Here is a 15,893-nt window from a genome sequence, read left to right as displayed (position 1 = left end):
AATATGATGTTTTAATATTTATCTTTAACATTAAAGCATTAAACACACACTGATACTAATATAGTGGAAAATAAAACAAGTATTGTAAGTACTAAACAATTTTGAAGTACTTAACATGAGTATTTCCTTAAGTTTACTCCTCTGGATCTTAGACGGAAATAATGTACTTTTTTTACTTCATTGCATTTATTTAAATGTTTTTGCATTAAAATGACTTTAAACTGGTTTTAATTTAATAACAAAAGGTTGTATTTTATTTGCTCTTGTGTGTTTTTAAAACTGCAGAATAAACGCGGTTTAAGTTTAAAGAAACAAAAACAATATTTACTTCTGAAATGTAGAAGTATAAGTACCTCGAGTGCTCGAGTGAATACTGGGTGACGTTGCACATTTCTTTATTCATTGCCAACAAGTCAAACACACGAAGCAAACCTTCCAATCTGCATGTATGCGTATATATATGTACACGTCCTTTAACATTTACACTGACTTTAGCAGAGACGCTTGTATATATTAATAATATATATCATTATATATATATATATATATCTTATAAGACATTATATTATATATATATATATATATATATTTAAAATGCCCTTATATTTAAATGATGGAGGCATTAAATACATTCCGTTTCTCTCCTTCCTCCTGTTCCTGAATATTTCCTCTAAATTAAGTGCATCCACTGGGCAACTTTTCCAAGCAACATTAGGTTGCCACTCGTCTTCGTTGCCGAGGATATTGCTGAGTGTTTCACCGCCGTCATGTGGAAAGAAGCCCGTTTTTGTTGAATCCTGTCGCCCTCGTTCCTCCTTGTTAAAACCCTCCTCCTCCTCCTCCTCCTGCTGCTCCTCCTCCTCCTCTCTTCATCCATCCATCATCGATCTTTTCCTCCCGAAGCGGAAACCGAAGCCTCCTTTCTCGCGGCTGACGGCTTGGAGGCCTCCGGCGATGGAGGTGAGAGCTTCGTTCCTCCTCCCCCCGTCCTCCCCGTCCTCCCCGTCCTGATAGTTCATGCTCTCCAGAGGGTGACTCCTGGGGAAGGGGGACAGCAGCTGGGCTACCAGGTCTCCTCTCTGGCTCCTCAGCAGGCCCTCCTCCTGCCAGGCCCTGTCCTCCTCCCCGTCCTCCTCGCCCCGGGGGTCGCGGGGCCACTTGGCCCAGGGGTCGAGCTGGACAAGCCAGCCGGCCCTCGTGTCTCTGAGGGCGACCCGGAGGGGCAGCAGGGCAGACTCCAGGTCAGCTCCTTCCCCCACGGGGAGGAGGTGGGGGTACGATGTGGCGGTCCAGGGGAGGGGGCAGAGGAGGGCGAGGAAGAGGAGGGTGAGCTTCGAGACGCCGAGATGGAGAGGAAGTCCCATCTGGGGAATGAGAAGAGTTTTTATTGCTGATTCAAAAGAAAACAGAAAGCAAATATCGTAGCGCTTTGAGACAGTTGGGCTCACTGTGGCGGAGGGAGGGGCTAAGCCCCGCCCCTTTCTGGAAGAGAGACGCGTAACTTTTTTGATCCCGTTTGAATTTTACAGCGTTAGTAGACAAACACATCGGAAACCAAATAAAAATAAATCAATATTAAGTATGATTCCTTCACGAAAAAGTGAAATTAGTAACCGTACTTTCCCCAAAAATAACATTAACAGGTGAGTTTTCTTACAAATAATGTCAAAATCTCACATTGATGGTTGTAACGAAGCTGAGGTGCAAATAAGCAAACAAAGTCTGTCAGACGTTAAATAATTAATACGTCTTTTGGGAGCATTTCTGATTAATTAAAATGCTAAATTTGCAGAAACTTCCTGAAATCTCAGAACAAAAACATGCTGAAAAAATATAAATAAATAAGAATTGGAGTCACTTATCTTACCTTGCGTCGCGTCTATCTGATCTGATCTACGTTTCGTCGCCTCTGACCTTTTTAAAAACCCGCCCGCCCTCCATCTTCCCCCACAAGCCCCGCCCCCCCTCCGCCTCCAGGTGGCGTGCTGCCGGCCGCTCCCATTGGTCGGCCGCTGCTGTGACGCACGCAAAGTCATAACCTTCATTCTTTCAGCTGAGAAACGTCGACGACCACTTCAGCAGCGAGACACTCGGAGTGTCGGCGCAATCATCGCCCGCCTGATTGGAGCCAATTCACCAAACGGCCGAGTCATTAAGATGTTTGTGAGCAGAGGAAGTCTCCCGGAGCGAGGGGGGGGGCACCGGGCCCGAGGCGGGAGCCGGCCCTGGCTTCTGCTTCTTTTGTGGCCGTGAAGGTCGTCGCTCTGGGAAATCACAAACACACCTGGAGGAATGTCAACAGCTCATCTAATCGGCCTACGTCGATGATGCAACGGTTTCCAAATAAAGAGAAAGGAAATACTCCACACAAGTAAAAGTACCGCTGAAGTACTTTCATGTGTGTGTTTTGACCTCTTCACCTCCGCGGATTTAAAGGACATTTTTCAGCAATTTATTCTTTTTTAAAATGGAGGATATATATTATTTTTAATGGCTGTTGACAGTATTTTGTATGCAAATGAGCAAATAGTCAATAAGACAATGCCTCATTTGCATATTTAAAATCCGGAGCACAAAGAGAAAATAGAGGATGTTTACGACGGTTTATTCACCAAACACACAGCAAGAGCTTGGAAGACAGGAAGTAGAATCTTAAAGAGACGACACAAATCAAGCTGCTAAATAAGTCCTAGAAACATTTGAGGAGTTTGTTCTATTCCTGAGCTTTTACCCACGTCTCATGGACTTCTTCAGGGTCATCATGTGAACATTATGGTAGTGGACAAAGTATTCACATCATTTACTTCTTGGATTAAGTGGTGTCCTTTTGTTTTACTAACTAAAACCCTTTTTTTAACTTTCCTATTCTCTTATTTTGAAAATCCATTTCCTGTTGTTCCTCACAGCGTGGAGCTGGTGCACGGACCCTGGACTAGCAGTAATGTGGTCTAAAAGAACCATCAGTTTCTCCCTCCGCTCCACCTCCTGCTTCCTCACAGTCCTCGTAGGCCTCCAGAGAGGAGGCACACCCCGGTGCACTCTGGGAATCGTAGTCCAGGAAGAAGGCGGGGTCCTGCAGCTGACTGGCGGCCGGACTCAGCGGCGGCTCGCTGAGCGGCGCGGTGAGCAGAGAGAGCTGCAGGTGGTCGATGGTGCTGGTCGAGGAGAAGGGCTGTGATTGGTCGGGCTGGGAGAGGGCTGGGGGCGGGGAGACGGTCGCCACGGTTACGACCCTCAGGGGAGCAGAGGGCGAGTTGTCCTGAGAGTCGTCTGCAGTGAGGGAGCGTCTCAGTTTGGCCCGAGCGTTCTGAAACCACACCTGAGAGAGAGAGGGTGTGTGTGTGTGTGTGTGTGTGTGTGTGTGTGTATGTGTGTGTGTGTGTGTGTGTGTGTGTGTGTGTGTTTGTGTGTGTGTGTGTGTGTGTGTGTGTGTGTGTGTGTGTGTTTGTGGACAGATAAAAAGTATGAGTGAAAGAAGAATATGTACAAAATATATTAATATTTATATATAATATAAGTATGTGAGTATCTGGTCTAGTGGAACCTGAACCTCTAGGATCAGACTGGTATTAAAGGGTCTGGTACCTGCAGGACCCTCTTGGGCAGGCCGGTCTAGTGGAACCTGAACCTCTAGGATCAGACTGGTATTAAAGGGTCTGGTACCTGCAGGACCCTCTTGGGCAGGCCGGTCTAGTGGAACCTGAACCTCTAGGATCAGACTGGTATTAAAGGGTCTGGTACCTGCAGGACCCTCTTGGGCAGGCCGGTCTAGTGGAACCTGAACCTCTAGGATCAGACTGGTATTAAAGGGTCTGGTACCTGCAGGACCCTCTTGGGCAGGCCGGTCTAGTGGAACCTGAACCTCTAGGATCAGACTGGTATTAAAGGGTCTGGTACCTGCAGGACCCTCTTGGGCAGGCCGGTCTAGTGGAACCTGAACCTCTAGGATCAGACTGGTATTAAAGGGTCTGGTACCTGCAGGACCCTCTTGGGAAGGCCGGTCTTGTGTGCGAGGCAGTTCCAGTCTTTACCGTCGGGGTTGTGCTTCTGGGAGAAATATGACTCCAGCGCTCGGAGCTGCTCGCTGCGGAAACACGTCCTGATTCGCTTAGACCGCCTGTGGCTCCGCCCCCCCACCACCCTGTCATCCAATCGTGGCTCGGGACTGCTGACAGACTCCTCCCCTTCACCCGAGACTTGACTCTGAGCTGCTCCTCGCACACAAACACACAGAAGAGACACATCAACCCTTTATAAACCTGATCAGCAGGTCCTCACTAAGGGCTGGTTCAGGGCTGGTTCAGGTCTGGTTCAGGGCCGGTTCAGGGCTGGTTCAGAAGAAGAAGAAGAAGACACAGCTCTCACCTTCTCTCAGGTCTGGTTTGGTCTGGAGGTCATGTGACAGGGGGACACTCCCGTCGTCATGGTAATGGGACTGACAGTAGAGGTTCTGGTCCTGAACACAGTACAGGTTCCCCGGGATTAAGGTCACATCACACTCCTGCAACACATGTCCGTCATCACACAAATTATAATCAGAAATATTCCTAAAGTTGCGCATTTAAAGATTGAAATCCAATTTCTTTCTTTATTAACTATAAGTGTAATAATAAATGTTCCCCATGAAACCAGACTACCTGGCAGGAGAAGCAGTGAGGATGGAAGGTCAGCTCCCCGGACCTCATGACCAAATCGGAGGCTGGGATTGGCTGGAGGCAGCGAGCGCACTGCCCGCCTCCGAACATCCTGCAGGGGGAAAGGGGGAGGAGTCAGGAAGCATTATGATTATGATGATGATGATTACATGTGTATGGGCTGACCTGCAGTAGTCCTGCTGGCAGTAGATGCTCCCGTCTCTCCAGTAGAGCGACGGGTGCGTCTGCAGCTCGCAGCGGCATTGGCTGCAGCGGAGGCAGACGCCGTGCCACACGCTGCCCGCGGCCAATAGGAAGAAGCGGTCGCACACCTGCTCGCCGCAGCCGGCGCACGTCATTGGCTCCTGGATGGAGACGGCTGTCGGAGTCTGGGACAGATTTGGTTTTTAAAGAATGATGACAGAAATACTGTTTATCTAAAGAAGCAGAAATATTTTTTACGTTTTTTAAGCATCGGCTTCACTTTTGAGATGCCTGAAACACTTTAATCCAGAAACATCGTAACCGGGAACATTTCACGTACCATGAGTATAGTTACTTTTCATACTTGGAGCAATATACGAGCGTTTTTCTATTGGCTGTCTACAGCTCTCAACGTGGAGGAGGCTGAGCCGGCAGCTTGCAGCTAACAGTGCAAACAGTGTTTTACCTGAGGTCGTAACCGTAAGAGCAGAGCAGCGAAGCTCGGGAGAACAACACATACTGAGGGCTCTCTCCTCAGCTAGACATTACTCCGCTCTATATTTATGTTTCGGGATTCTTTTTTTTATCCATTTTGGACTAAGCAATGTTTTTTAAGATTTTTTTAACAAATTATACCGCATTTTCTACTTTTTATTATTATCATTATTATTAGTAGTACTATACTATGGGATGTTTATGACTTGTTTTGACAAACTATACCATAACTTTTTAATTATTTTTTGGAAAATGTTTTTCTTTGACTATACTATGATTTACATAACAATACAAACATTTTTTTTTTAGAGCCAGCGTCTGATTTGTCCGCTCTGGGCTTCCGTTGAAACACTTCCAGGTGATTCTACATCAAAGAAAACATTATTCTGAACATTATATTCCCTCCCCGCTAATAGGCACCTGAATGCAACACACGGTTCCTTCTAGTGAGGCTTGAAATGAACTTCATACTGTGGTATTAGTACTTTTACTTCAGTAAAGGAGCGGAGTACTTCTTCCACGTTGTCTGGAGCAGCACCTTCCCCCGCCGCCGCCGGGCCTCCATCCGGCTCCGCCCCCTCCACCTCGTCACCAAGGTCACCGCCGTACAGCAGGTCCTCCAGGACGCGGTCATCTGGCGACATCATGATTGTCCTGTGGACGCGGAGAATAATCAGTCCACTTGTTAATCACAGCCTCGTTAGAGGACTAAATACAGGCCGGCCTCGTGTCTGTTCATAAACAACAACACTGATGATGGTGATGATGGTGATGATGGTGATGCTTCACTGGAGCTTTCATTCTTCTATTTCAGATCTTATTTCTCTTCTCCTTCATTGTATTTAAATGGATTTCGTGCTGTTTTTCTTTCACAGTTTGTGTTTTAGATTCTGATGTTTTATTTTAAGGCCTTTGAATCGCCTCATTGCTGAAATATGCTTTATTATTAAACGTATCAGTATTAAATGTTCCGTCATGGACACGCAGCTTCTTAGTTTATTGAAATATATTATATCTTTGCTGTTTACAATTTTTGCTTTTTTCATATTTTTATGTAAAAAACTTTTGAATCTGAATCTCATGTGTTGTGAAAAATGTTTATTATTATTATTATTATAACATAAGATGTCATGAGTTTGTCTCACAATTCATTAGAAAGTAATAAATATAATAAATAATAATAAATAAATATATATATATATATATATAAATATAAAGGCATTATTTAAAGAAATTGCATTAGCTGCTGCTGTTAAATGAAACCAAAGAAACCAAAACTTAAATGGTGAGATAATATTCTGAGGTTTTATTTTTTTTTACATCTTTATCCTGAAAGAGAAAAGATTAACATTGAATAAAAGTTTAAAAAAAAGAATATAAACGGCACAAATTCAAAGATAACAACTCATAAATATGTGTAATATAATGTCAATTTAAAATGATATAACAGCCGAGACTTCAGTAGTAGATTTATCATTTTGTGTAATTTTTGAGAAGAAAACAATGTATTTTATATCTTTAAAGCTCAATATCGTTGGGTTTAAGACCGTTGGTCAAAGAAAACAAGCAGAAGACGGATTCACCTTTTCTATCAAGGTGGACTGAGGAGCATCCGGTCTTACCTGGTCTCTTGCTGGTTGGATCGGTGTCCTCCCGAGCCCACCTGAGTCCTGGTCCCCCGGATCAGTTTTCTGGGAGCGCTGACCTGAGATCTGCATCCACCGGTCACAACCCCAGCACCAAATGACGGCGGGCGCTCGGCAACACCCGTCCCTCCCTCGGAGCCGGGGGTCCCAGGTGACGTCCCGCTCACACCTGTAAACACAAGGATGAAGACTGATCTGATTGGCTGCCCTGTGAGCAGATGGGTGGGTCGGAGGGAGGAGGGGAGGGGGCTGCACCCAGGGGACCAATTAAAAAAAACAAAAGCACACCTGGGAGCAGCTTTCCTCTCGATGTCACGACGGCAAACCGGCGTTTCTTTCTGTTTAACATCGTACAGAAGGAAAGAAGAGAACAGAGGAGAAAACAGAGGAGAAAACAGATGAGAGAACAGAGGAGAGAACAGAGGAGAAAACAGAGGAGAAAACAGAGGAGAAAACAGATGAGAGAACAGGGGAGAAAACAGAGGAGAAAACAGGGGAGAAAACAGAAGAGAGAACAGGGGAGAAAACAGAGGAGAAAACAGGGGAGAAAACAGAGGACAGAACAGAGGAGAAAACAGATGAGAAAACAGAGGAGAGAATAGGGGAGAAAACAGAGGAGAAAACAGAGGAGAGAATAGGGGAGAAAACAGAGGAGAAAACAGAGGAGAGAACAGGGGAGACAACAGAGGAGAAAACAGAAGAGAAAACCGAGGAGAAAACAGTGGAGAGAACAGGGGAGAAAACAGAGGAGAAAACAGAGGAGAGAATAGGGGAGAAAACAGAGGAGAGAATAGGGGAGAAAACAGAGGAGAAAACAGAGGAGAGAACAGAGGAGAGAACAGGGGAGAAAACAGAGGAGAGAACAGGGGAGAGAACAGGGGAGAAAACAGAGGACAGAACAGAGGAGAGAACAGAGGAGAAAACAGGGGACAGAGAACATGGTGGTCTCACTGTCTCGGGGACCTGGGAGGAGAACCAGATTGTGAACCGGATCGTGACCATCCACCAGCTGGCAGATGAATCGTGAGGCATCGTCTCCGACGCGACGGTCAAAAGTCAAGAATAAATTATTGGAGAGAACGATGACACGATGACAGTCGTGAAAAATACCTACCTAAGTACGAGTACTACGAGTACTTTGAATGCTTTTAAGTATGATAATACTTCAGCTACACCATTTAAGTAATGAACAGATTAAAGCCATTCTGCATATTACTTGCAATTACTATTTTACTCTAATACTGTACTATCTATATACTAGTTTACTATTTTAATACTTCAATATCTGCATGAAGCTTTGTATCGTTAGCAACCCGGAAAGACACTAGTCCCTCATGTCTTCACCCTGCCTGTAGGGGGCAGCACCCACTGAGACTCCAGACCTGTTACAGACCAGTGGTGGGACCCACTGAGACTACAGACCTGTTACAGACCAGTGGTGGGACCCACTGAGACTCCAGACCTGTTACAGACCAGTGGTGGGACCCACTGAGACTACAGACCTGTTACAGACCAGTGGTGGGACCCACTGAGACTCCAGACCTGTTACAGACCAGTGGTGGGAGCCACTGAGACTACAGACCTGTTACAGACCAGTGGTGGGACCCACTGAGACTACAGACCTGTTACAGACCAGTGGTGAGACCCACTGAGACTACAGACCTGTTACAGACCAGTGGTGGGACCCACTGAGACTATAGACTTACAGACCAGTGGTGAGACCCACTGAGACTACAGACCTGTTACAGACCAGTGGTGGGACCCACTGAGACTACAGACCTGTTACAGACCAGTGGTGGGACCCACTGAGACTACAGACCTGTTACAGACCAGTGGTGAGACTCACTGAGACTATAGACTTACAGACCAGTGGGACCTCACTTCAGACTCAGGGTGTGAGCTGAACTGGACCGGTCCTTTTAGAATAAAAATGCACCCTGTGCTCTGTCCAAGATGATCCGGTAATCTCGCTGCCGGTCTGGTACCGGACCAGGAGTACCGGACCGGCGGTACCGGGAGTACCGGACCGGCGGTCGCGCTCACATGCAGCGATCCAGAGGCAAGTGTTTCCTGTAAATGTGATGGTAAAGTTCCATCAGGTTCTCTGTGTTCTCTTGTTGATGACGTTGAGATGTGAGTGCAACCTGGGGGGGACTGACGAGGGGGGCGTGGCCTGCGGAGCTGTGCATTGTGGGAGTTGTGGTCCTCCATCCACACACTACCATCTGCCTTCTACATTCCAGAATGTGTTTATCAGCTGATAACAACAGAAGTAAACATGCAGCTGTCCATTAAAATCATTTAATTCACATCGTTTTGGGCAACATGAGATTCATTAAAGACAACGCTCACCTTGCTCGCTTCTGCAGACTGAAGGTGGATCTGAAATGTCTCCCATCGGCCACCAGGGGGCGCTGCGAGCCTTAAAACGGCTCCACAGCCCAGATCCTCCTGTTTAAACTGCATATAGAGCTGCTCATGAACCAACACACCAGGATAAAACAAATCATTTATTCACTGAAAGGTCAACATTTTAGAGACGTTTTGTTTCTTTGTTTTGCTTGACCAGCAAAAAAAAAATGACATCATTCTTAAGTTTACTACATGTTTAACCTTTTGGCAACTAACCGATATTTATTTACATAAAAAAAGAAGAAAAAAGTTTAAAGTGCTGCAAACATAGTCTACATTTACACCTGTAAAAAAGTACACAAAACCAAACAATCGCTGTGTTGATGTTTATCTTCTTTCAATCAATTACAAATTCAAAAGAGATCAAAACTTTATTTAACTAGCGTACACATTGATTCTGAAACACGGTCCGTGGTGAATATTTGGAAAGGTTTATTCTTCTGGTTCTTCTTCGTCGGTCTGGTTGAATCATCGTTCAGCGGTTTTGTTCTCCACGTAAAATAATAATAATAATAAACATCCCGTCAGACATTCGAGCTTCGGCGGCAGCAGATTATGAGTTTTTTAACGGTGAGCTGTGAGTCGTATGTGATTTGGGTGAACTGACCCTTTAAATACGGAGCAGCGCTGCTTTACAGAGAAAAACGGGTAAAAACTGTACAAATGGACTCCAACATCGAGAAAAATGACCTCCATACACATGGAAACACGGCATCTTCATCCTCTGAAGTAACAGTCAGTGTGTGTGTGTGTGTGTGTGTGTGTGTGTGTGTGTGTGTGTGTGTGTGTGTGTGTGTGTGTGCGTGCTGTCCATCACGTTCATCCTCATCGTCTTCATCCTCGGCTTGGAGGCCTGAAGGCTGTTGGTCTCATCTTCATCTCAGCAAACGGGATGGAGAACTGTTTCCCTCTCCAGGTGGTCCAGATGATACCCTGATACACACACACACACACACACACACACACACACACACACACACATTGTAACTCATTGATTTAAAACAGTAATTTAATGAGAATAAAGTCATAATGAAAATGAAAATGGTAACAAGAAATCTCCGTATTAAATAAAAAGATCGGGTGCGCGAGGCTACCTGGTGGTTGACGTCGGAGCCGTAGACCCCGTTGAGGTTGGCCTCGTGGCAGTTCTTGTACCACCAGCCCCCCCGGTACGACATGGCACAGCGGGTGATGAAGGGCGACAGGTCCCGGTCTCTGGTGGAGAAGATCCGCTGGTCGTGGTAGCTGAGGGAGTCGCCTGGGAGGAGACAGGACCAGTCAAAGGGGGTCTGAGCAGACCAGGACTAGAACGGTTACAGGAAACGGTGTCACCCTCTCACCGGCCGTGCCGCTGTAGCCGCCGACCACCAGCTTGTAGTTCCTCTGCAGCAGCTGGAAGGTGGAGTACTCGGCAAACGCCGCCTCGGCTCCGTCCCGCAGGTCCACGCGCAGAGTCATCGTGGTCATCGCCGTCAGGTTGTAGAGGCTCTCCAGACCTGCAGAGACCAGGACCACGTCAGGCTCAGACCCAACAGAGGGTGTTCTCTCCCTCTCTCCCTCCCTCCCTCCCTCTCTCTCTCTCTCCCTCCCCTCACCCCTCTCTCTCCCTCCCTCCCCCTCCCTCCCCCCTCTTTCCATCTCCAGATCTGCAGAGACCAGGACCATGTCAGGCTCAGACCCAACAGAGGACGTTCTCTCCCTCTCTCCATCTCCCTCTCTCCCTCCCCTCCCCCACTCTCTCCATCTCCAGACCTGAAGAGACCAGGACCACTTCAGGCTCAGATAAACAGAGGGTGTTCTCTCCCTCCTCCTCCTCCCCCTCCCTCCCTCCTCCCCCTCCCTCCCTCCTCCTCCCCCTCTCACCAAGCCAGAACTCTCCACTCAGATCCCCGAACCCTCTGGTGTAGTCCTTCCAGCCTCTGAAGAAGTTCACCGAGCCGTCCTTCCTCCTCTGGAAGACCTGCAGACCAGAACCACACAGGACCCTCAACACAACCTGACATGTTACTAATACAGAAGTATTATTGATATTATTACCAATACAGTAATATTATTGATCGTCACCATACCGTCCAGCCGCCGCCGGCCGTCTCCATGTCGCAGTAAACCGTCATCGGCGTCCCGAGCTTCCCCCGAGGAAAGATCTCCACCTCACCAGACACCCGGATACCGTTCATCAGCTCCTCAGAGCAGTCAGTGGGGAAGGGGAACCTCAGGGTGCCTAGGAGGAGGATTAGGAGGGGGAGGAGGGGGGGAGAACAGGAAATAAATAACTCAGTTCATCAACACCACACTATCGTAACCAGGGTGAGGATGAGGGTGATGTGATGGTGATATGACGTGATGGTGAGGGTGATGTGATGGTGAGGGTGATGGTGATGGTGATGTGATGGTGATGTGATGGTGATGTGATGGTGAGGGTGAGGGTGATGTGATGGTGATGTAATGGTGAGGGTGATGTGATGTGATGGGGATGTGATGGTGATGTGATGGGGATGGGGATGTGATGGTGATGTGATGGGGATGCGATGGTGATGGTGATGTGATGGTGATGTGATGGGGATGCGATGGGGATGGTGATGTGATGGTGATGTGATGGTGATGGTGATGGGGATGTGATGAGGATGTGATGTGATGGGGATGTGATGTGATGGGGATGTGATGGGGATGTGATGGTGATGTGATGTGATGGTGATGTGATGTGATGGTGATGTGATGGTGATGTGATGGGGATGTGATGTGATGGTGATGTGATGGTGATGGTGATGTGATGGGGATGTGATGGGGATGTGATGTGATGGTGATGTGATTGTGATGTGATGGTGATGGGGATGGTGATGTTGATGTGATGGGGATGGTGATGTGATGGTGATGTGATGGGGATGGTGATGTGATGGTGATGTGATGGTGATGTGATGGGGATGGTGATGTGATGGTGATGTGATGGGGATGGTGATGTGATGGTGATGTGATGGTGATGTGATGGGGATGGTGATGTGATGGTGATGTGATGGGGATGGGGATGTGATGGTGATGTGATGGGGATGTGATGTGATGGTGATGTGATGGGGATGTGATGTGATGGTGATGTGATTGTGATGTGATGGTGATGGGGATGGTGATGTGATGGGGATGGTGATGTGATGGTGATGTGATGGGGATGGTGATGTGATGGTGATGGTGATGTGATGGGGATGGGGATGTGATGGTGATGTGATGTGATTGTGATGTGATGGTGATGTCATTGTGATGTGATGGTGATGGGGATGGTGATGTGATGTTGATGTGATGGGGATGGTGATGTGATGGTGATGTGATGGGGATGGTGATGTGATGGTGATGTGATGGTGATGTGATGGGGATGGTGATGTGATGGTGATGTGATGGTGATGTGATGGGGATGTGATGTGATGGTGATGTGATGGGGATGGTGATGTGATGGTGATGTGATGGTGATGTGATGGGGATGGTGATGTGATGGTGATGTGATGGGGATGGTGATGTGATGGTGATGTGATGGTGATGTGATGGGGATGGTGATGTGATGGTGATGTGATGGTGATGTGATGGTGGGGTCACCGGCGGTGAAGTGGGTGGAGATGGCGGTGGAGTATTGGCCTCCTGTCTCCGCCTGCAGCTGCACTAAGTACGTGGATCCGGGGTGAAGCCCGGTCAGGTTGTACTCCGTCGCCGTGGCGTCCACCGTCACTTCCTGTGGGGAGGGAGGAGTTTTAAGTTTTAGTTTCTAAATGTTTCTAAAGTCTGAATAAACATAAAACATTTATATTAATATAACATAAAACCATATAAAAGTAGTTCAGATAAAACTAATAGATCTAACTTTCATTTCCTGCCCTTCGGTCTGATAGGTCAGTCTGTAGCTGCTGGCGGGATTCGAGGGTGGTTTCCATGACAACAGGGCGGTGCGAGGCGTCACTCTGTTGGCCTGGAGGTCACGTGGACTGTTCCCGTCCCCAACGGGGTCTGGAGAAGGAGGTGGGGGGAGTTGGTCTATGTACTGGAGGAGGAGGTGTGTGTGTGTGTGTGTGTGTGTGTGTGTGTGTGTGTGTGTGTGTGTGCGTGTGCGTGTGTGTGCGTGTGCGTGTGTGCGTGTGTGTGGGACCTGTGGCGGTGGTGAAGCTGGCGGCGGCCGTGGAGCTCGCCGCGCTGCCCAGCTGGCTGCTGATGGAGACGGTGTAGGTGGTGGATCCTTCCAGACCGCTCAGCTGCTGCTCCGCCGCGTTTCCAGACACGACGACCCGCACCTCCGAGTCTGGACGCAAAATATCAGCTGTTAGAAACATATATAATATAAAATATGACCAACAAATCAATGATGAATGGGAGGAGGTGCAGCGCTCACCCGTTCCCGAGCCATAAACGATGGTGTATTTATCAACGGCGGCCAACGCCGGACGCCACAGCAGCAAGGCTTTGGTGTCTGTGACGTTTAAGACCCGGAGGTCTGTAGGGGGGTCTGGGACTGAGAGACAAAGACAACAACAGTCATACAAAGATGGTCCCCCAGAGGTCTAGATAGTAGCTCATATTAGTCCAGAGACCAGGCCAGACTATGTGGAGGAACCAGAGACTGTCTGTGGTCCCCCAGAGGTCTAGATAGTAGCTCATATTTGTCCAGAGACCAGACCAGACTATGTGGAGGAACCAGAGACTGTCTGTGGTCCCCCAGAGGTCTAGATAGTAGCTCACATTAGTCCAGAGACCAGACCAGACTATGTGGAGAACCAGAGACTGTCTGTGGTCCCCCAGAGGTCTAGATAGTAGCTCACATTAGTCCAGAGACCAGACCAGACTATGTGGAGGAACCAGAGACTGTCTGTGGTCCCCCAGAGGTCTAAATAGTAGCCCACATTAGTCCAGAGACCAGACCAGACTATGTGGAGGAACCAGAGACTGTCTGTGGTCCAAACAACAAGGTCTCTGCTGTATTTATGTCTAGATGACCTTATATGGAGTGTTGATGGAGCAGCTACAATGTTAGCGTAGCCTAGCACCATCAACCAGACTCCATTCAGAAAACCAGCGTTTTAACAGTAGTTATCTTGTGGTCTTGCAGACAGACCTAACAAAGCATGACTCAGCACGTTTTACTGATCACCATCATGATGGAGTTATTTCAGCATCCTTTACATCTGGTTATTGATATTAAATCACAGATCAATACTTTATTCTGGGTCCTCCAGCTGTGGTAGACCAGCAGCAGCTCGGCAGGGAAACCCAGCAGGACTCACGTGTCATGACGAAGTCCTTGACCGGGTCGCTCTCTTCCAGTCCGGCGACGGAGACGACGCTGACCTCGTAAGAGGAACCAGGCGAGAGCCGCGATAGGCCGAGGTCTGAGCCGTCCGAGCCCACGGACACCGACACCGGCTCGCCTGCAGACACACAGATCACAAGGTCATATAGTGTACACGATATTGCCAATAGTATTCACTCACCCATGCAAATAATAAAAATCAGGTGTTGGCCACCGGTGTATAAAAGCAGCACCTCGGCATGCAGACTGTTTCTACAAACATTTTTATTACAACACCGTATATTGTGATACCATTAATGCTGAGCACCAGATATCACCATATTGGGATTCATTACCTTTTTTCCTTTTATCTATTTTTATATTCAGATAAAGTTTTTACTCAATCTCACTTTAATCTGACTTTACCCTTTAGCAAACCAGAAAACACTCACTTCCACCATCTAGTGGACGGAAGAAGCTGTTGTTATCAAAAAGTTGAATATACAAATATATGACAGCGTATTAGGGCCAGTGTAGAAAAAAAGAAAGAGAGAGAGGGACAATATTCAGAGAAAAAAAGTCGCAAATTTGCAAGTTTATTATGATGCTAACAACCGGCATCTATGCTAGCTAACGTCCCATGAATGTACATTTATGTTTGTAATGAATCATCCCAACGTGTGTCAACGCCTCGTTAAGGTCCTTAGGGTGATGGTGTTGATGCTGATTGTTGGTTTTAATCATATGAGGACAAACTGTCATCTTATGGGCGTTTATTGATTGGGGCGGTAGGGCTAAGATGCTAGCGGTAGCTTTCACCTGTTGTCATAGCCGATATAAACAAGTTGCTTGGTTCTGCTAAGAAAAGGTTGCAAAATTTCTCTGAATATTGCCGCCTCCTTCGGCTCCGTTTCCCCCTAATAAGCCGCCGTATATAAACAAGCATTGAATGGTGAAACGCACCGTCGTCGGTGTTGGTGTAGGTGACCTTGAAACCACTGATGGCGGTCTTGGGTTTGGTCCACGACACCGTCAGAGAGTTTTCCGTCAGCTCGCTGAAGACGATGTCGGTCGGAGGCTCCGGCCCTGAGCGGTGCGAAGAAAACCATGAGACAGGATGGGTGAAAGCTCGGGGAGGAAGTAAAAATAAAAAGGAAGGAAACGTGAAGAACGGATGAAATGGAAACGAGAGAAGAAACAGCAGGACGAGACATCGTAAACTATTATTTTTGCTCATCCACGTTT

The 15,893-nt window shown here is 47.4% G+C and overlaps 3 protein-coding genes across 5 annotated transcripts in view; all 3 read right to left on the bottom strand.

The window, feature by feature from the left end:
* Positions 1-689: 689 nt before the first annotated feature.
* Positions 690-2,310, bottom strand: qrfp (pyroglutamylated RFamide peptide). 2 transcript variants are annotated; one of them, XM_084031917.1, is made up of 2 exons: positions 2,040-2,310; positions 690-1,364 (listed from the first exon to the last, which is right to left on the bottom strand). In XM_084031917.1, exons 1-2 carry the CDS (start codon positions 2,043-2,045, stop codon positions 870-872), a joined length of 501 nt encoding a protein of 166 aa, XP_083888043.1. In that variant the 5' UTR covers positions 2,046-2,310; the 3' UTR covers positions 690-869. The 2 variants fall into 2 exon arrangements, with proteins under 2 accessions (XP_083888043.1, XP_083888044.1); XM_084031918.1 differs by lacking the exon at positions 2,040-2,310 and adding an exon at positions 1,868-1,931.
* A 298-nt stretch (positions 2,311-2,608) lies between these two features.
* Positions 2,609-7,003, bottom strand: LOC311027816 (LIM/homeobox protein Awh-like). The gene is made up of 7 exons (XM_084031986.1): positions 6,956-7,003; positions 5,825-5,987; positions 4,821-5,023; positions 4,638-4,746; positions 4,366-4,501; positions 3,976-4,208; positions 2,609-3,319 (listed from the first exon to the last, which is right to left on the bottom strand). Exons 2-7 carry the CDS (start codon positions 5,978-5,980, stop codon positions 2,933-2,935), a joined length of 1,224 nt encoding a protein of 407 aa, XP_083888112.1. The 5' UTR covers positions 5,981-5,987; positions 6,956-7,003; the 3' UTR covers positions 2,609-2,932.
* Positions 7,004-9,555: 2,552 nt separating this feature from the next.
* Positions 9,556-15,893, bottom strand: part of tnxbb (tenascin XBb) — a 30,399-nt gene continuing 24,061 nt past the window's right edge. For both annotated transcript variants that reach the window (XM_084031442.1, XM_084031443.1), the window contains 11 exons: positions 15,612-15,734; positions 14,644-14,787; positions 13,755-13,874; positions 13,515-13,664; positions 13,233-13,375; positions 12,971-13,103; positions 11,461-11,612; positions 11,255-11,351; positions 10,732-10,887; positions 10,486-10,649; positions 9,556-10,324 (listed from right to left, as the gene is read on the bottom strand). In XM_084031442.1, the coding sequence (XP_083887568.1) occupies positions 10,226-10,324; positions 10,486-10,649; positions 10,732-10,887; positions 11,255-11,351; positions 11,461-11,612; positions 12,971-13,103; positions 13,233-13,375; positions 13,515-13,664; positions 13,755-13,874; positions 14,644-14,787; positions 15,612-15,734 (1,481 nt within the window). In that variant the 3' untranslated portion in view covers positions 9,556-10,225. The remainder of the gene's footprint in view (positions 10,325-10,485; positions 10,650-10,731; positions 10,888-11,254; positions 11,352-11,460; positions 11,613-12,970; positions 13,104-13,232; positions 13,376-13,514; positions 13,665-13,754; positions 13,875-14,643; positions 14,788-15,611; positions 15,735-15,893) is intronic.

Source organism: Eutrigla gurnardus (assembly GCF_963514095.1).
Source record: "Eutrigla gurnardus genome assembly, chromosome: 17".
Taxonomy (NCBI): domain Eukaryota; kingdom Metazoa; phylum Chordata; class Actinopteri; order Perciformes; family Triglidae; genus Eutrigla; species Eutrigla gurnardus.
This window is presented reverse-complemented; position numbering and strand designations above follow the sequence as displayed.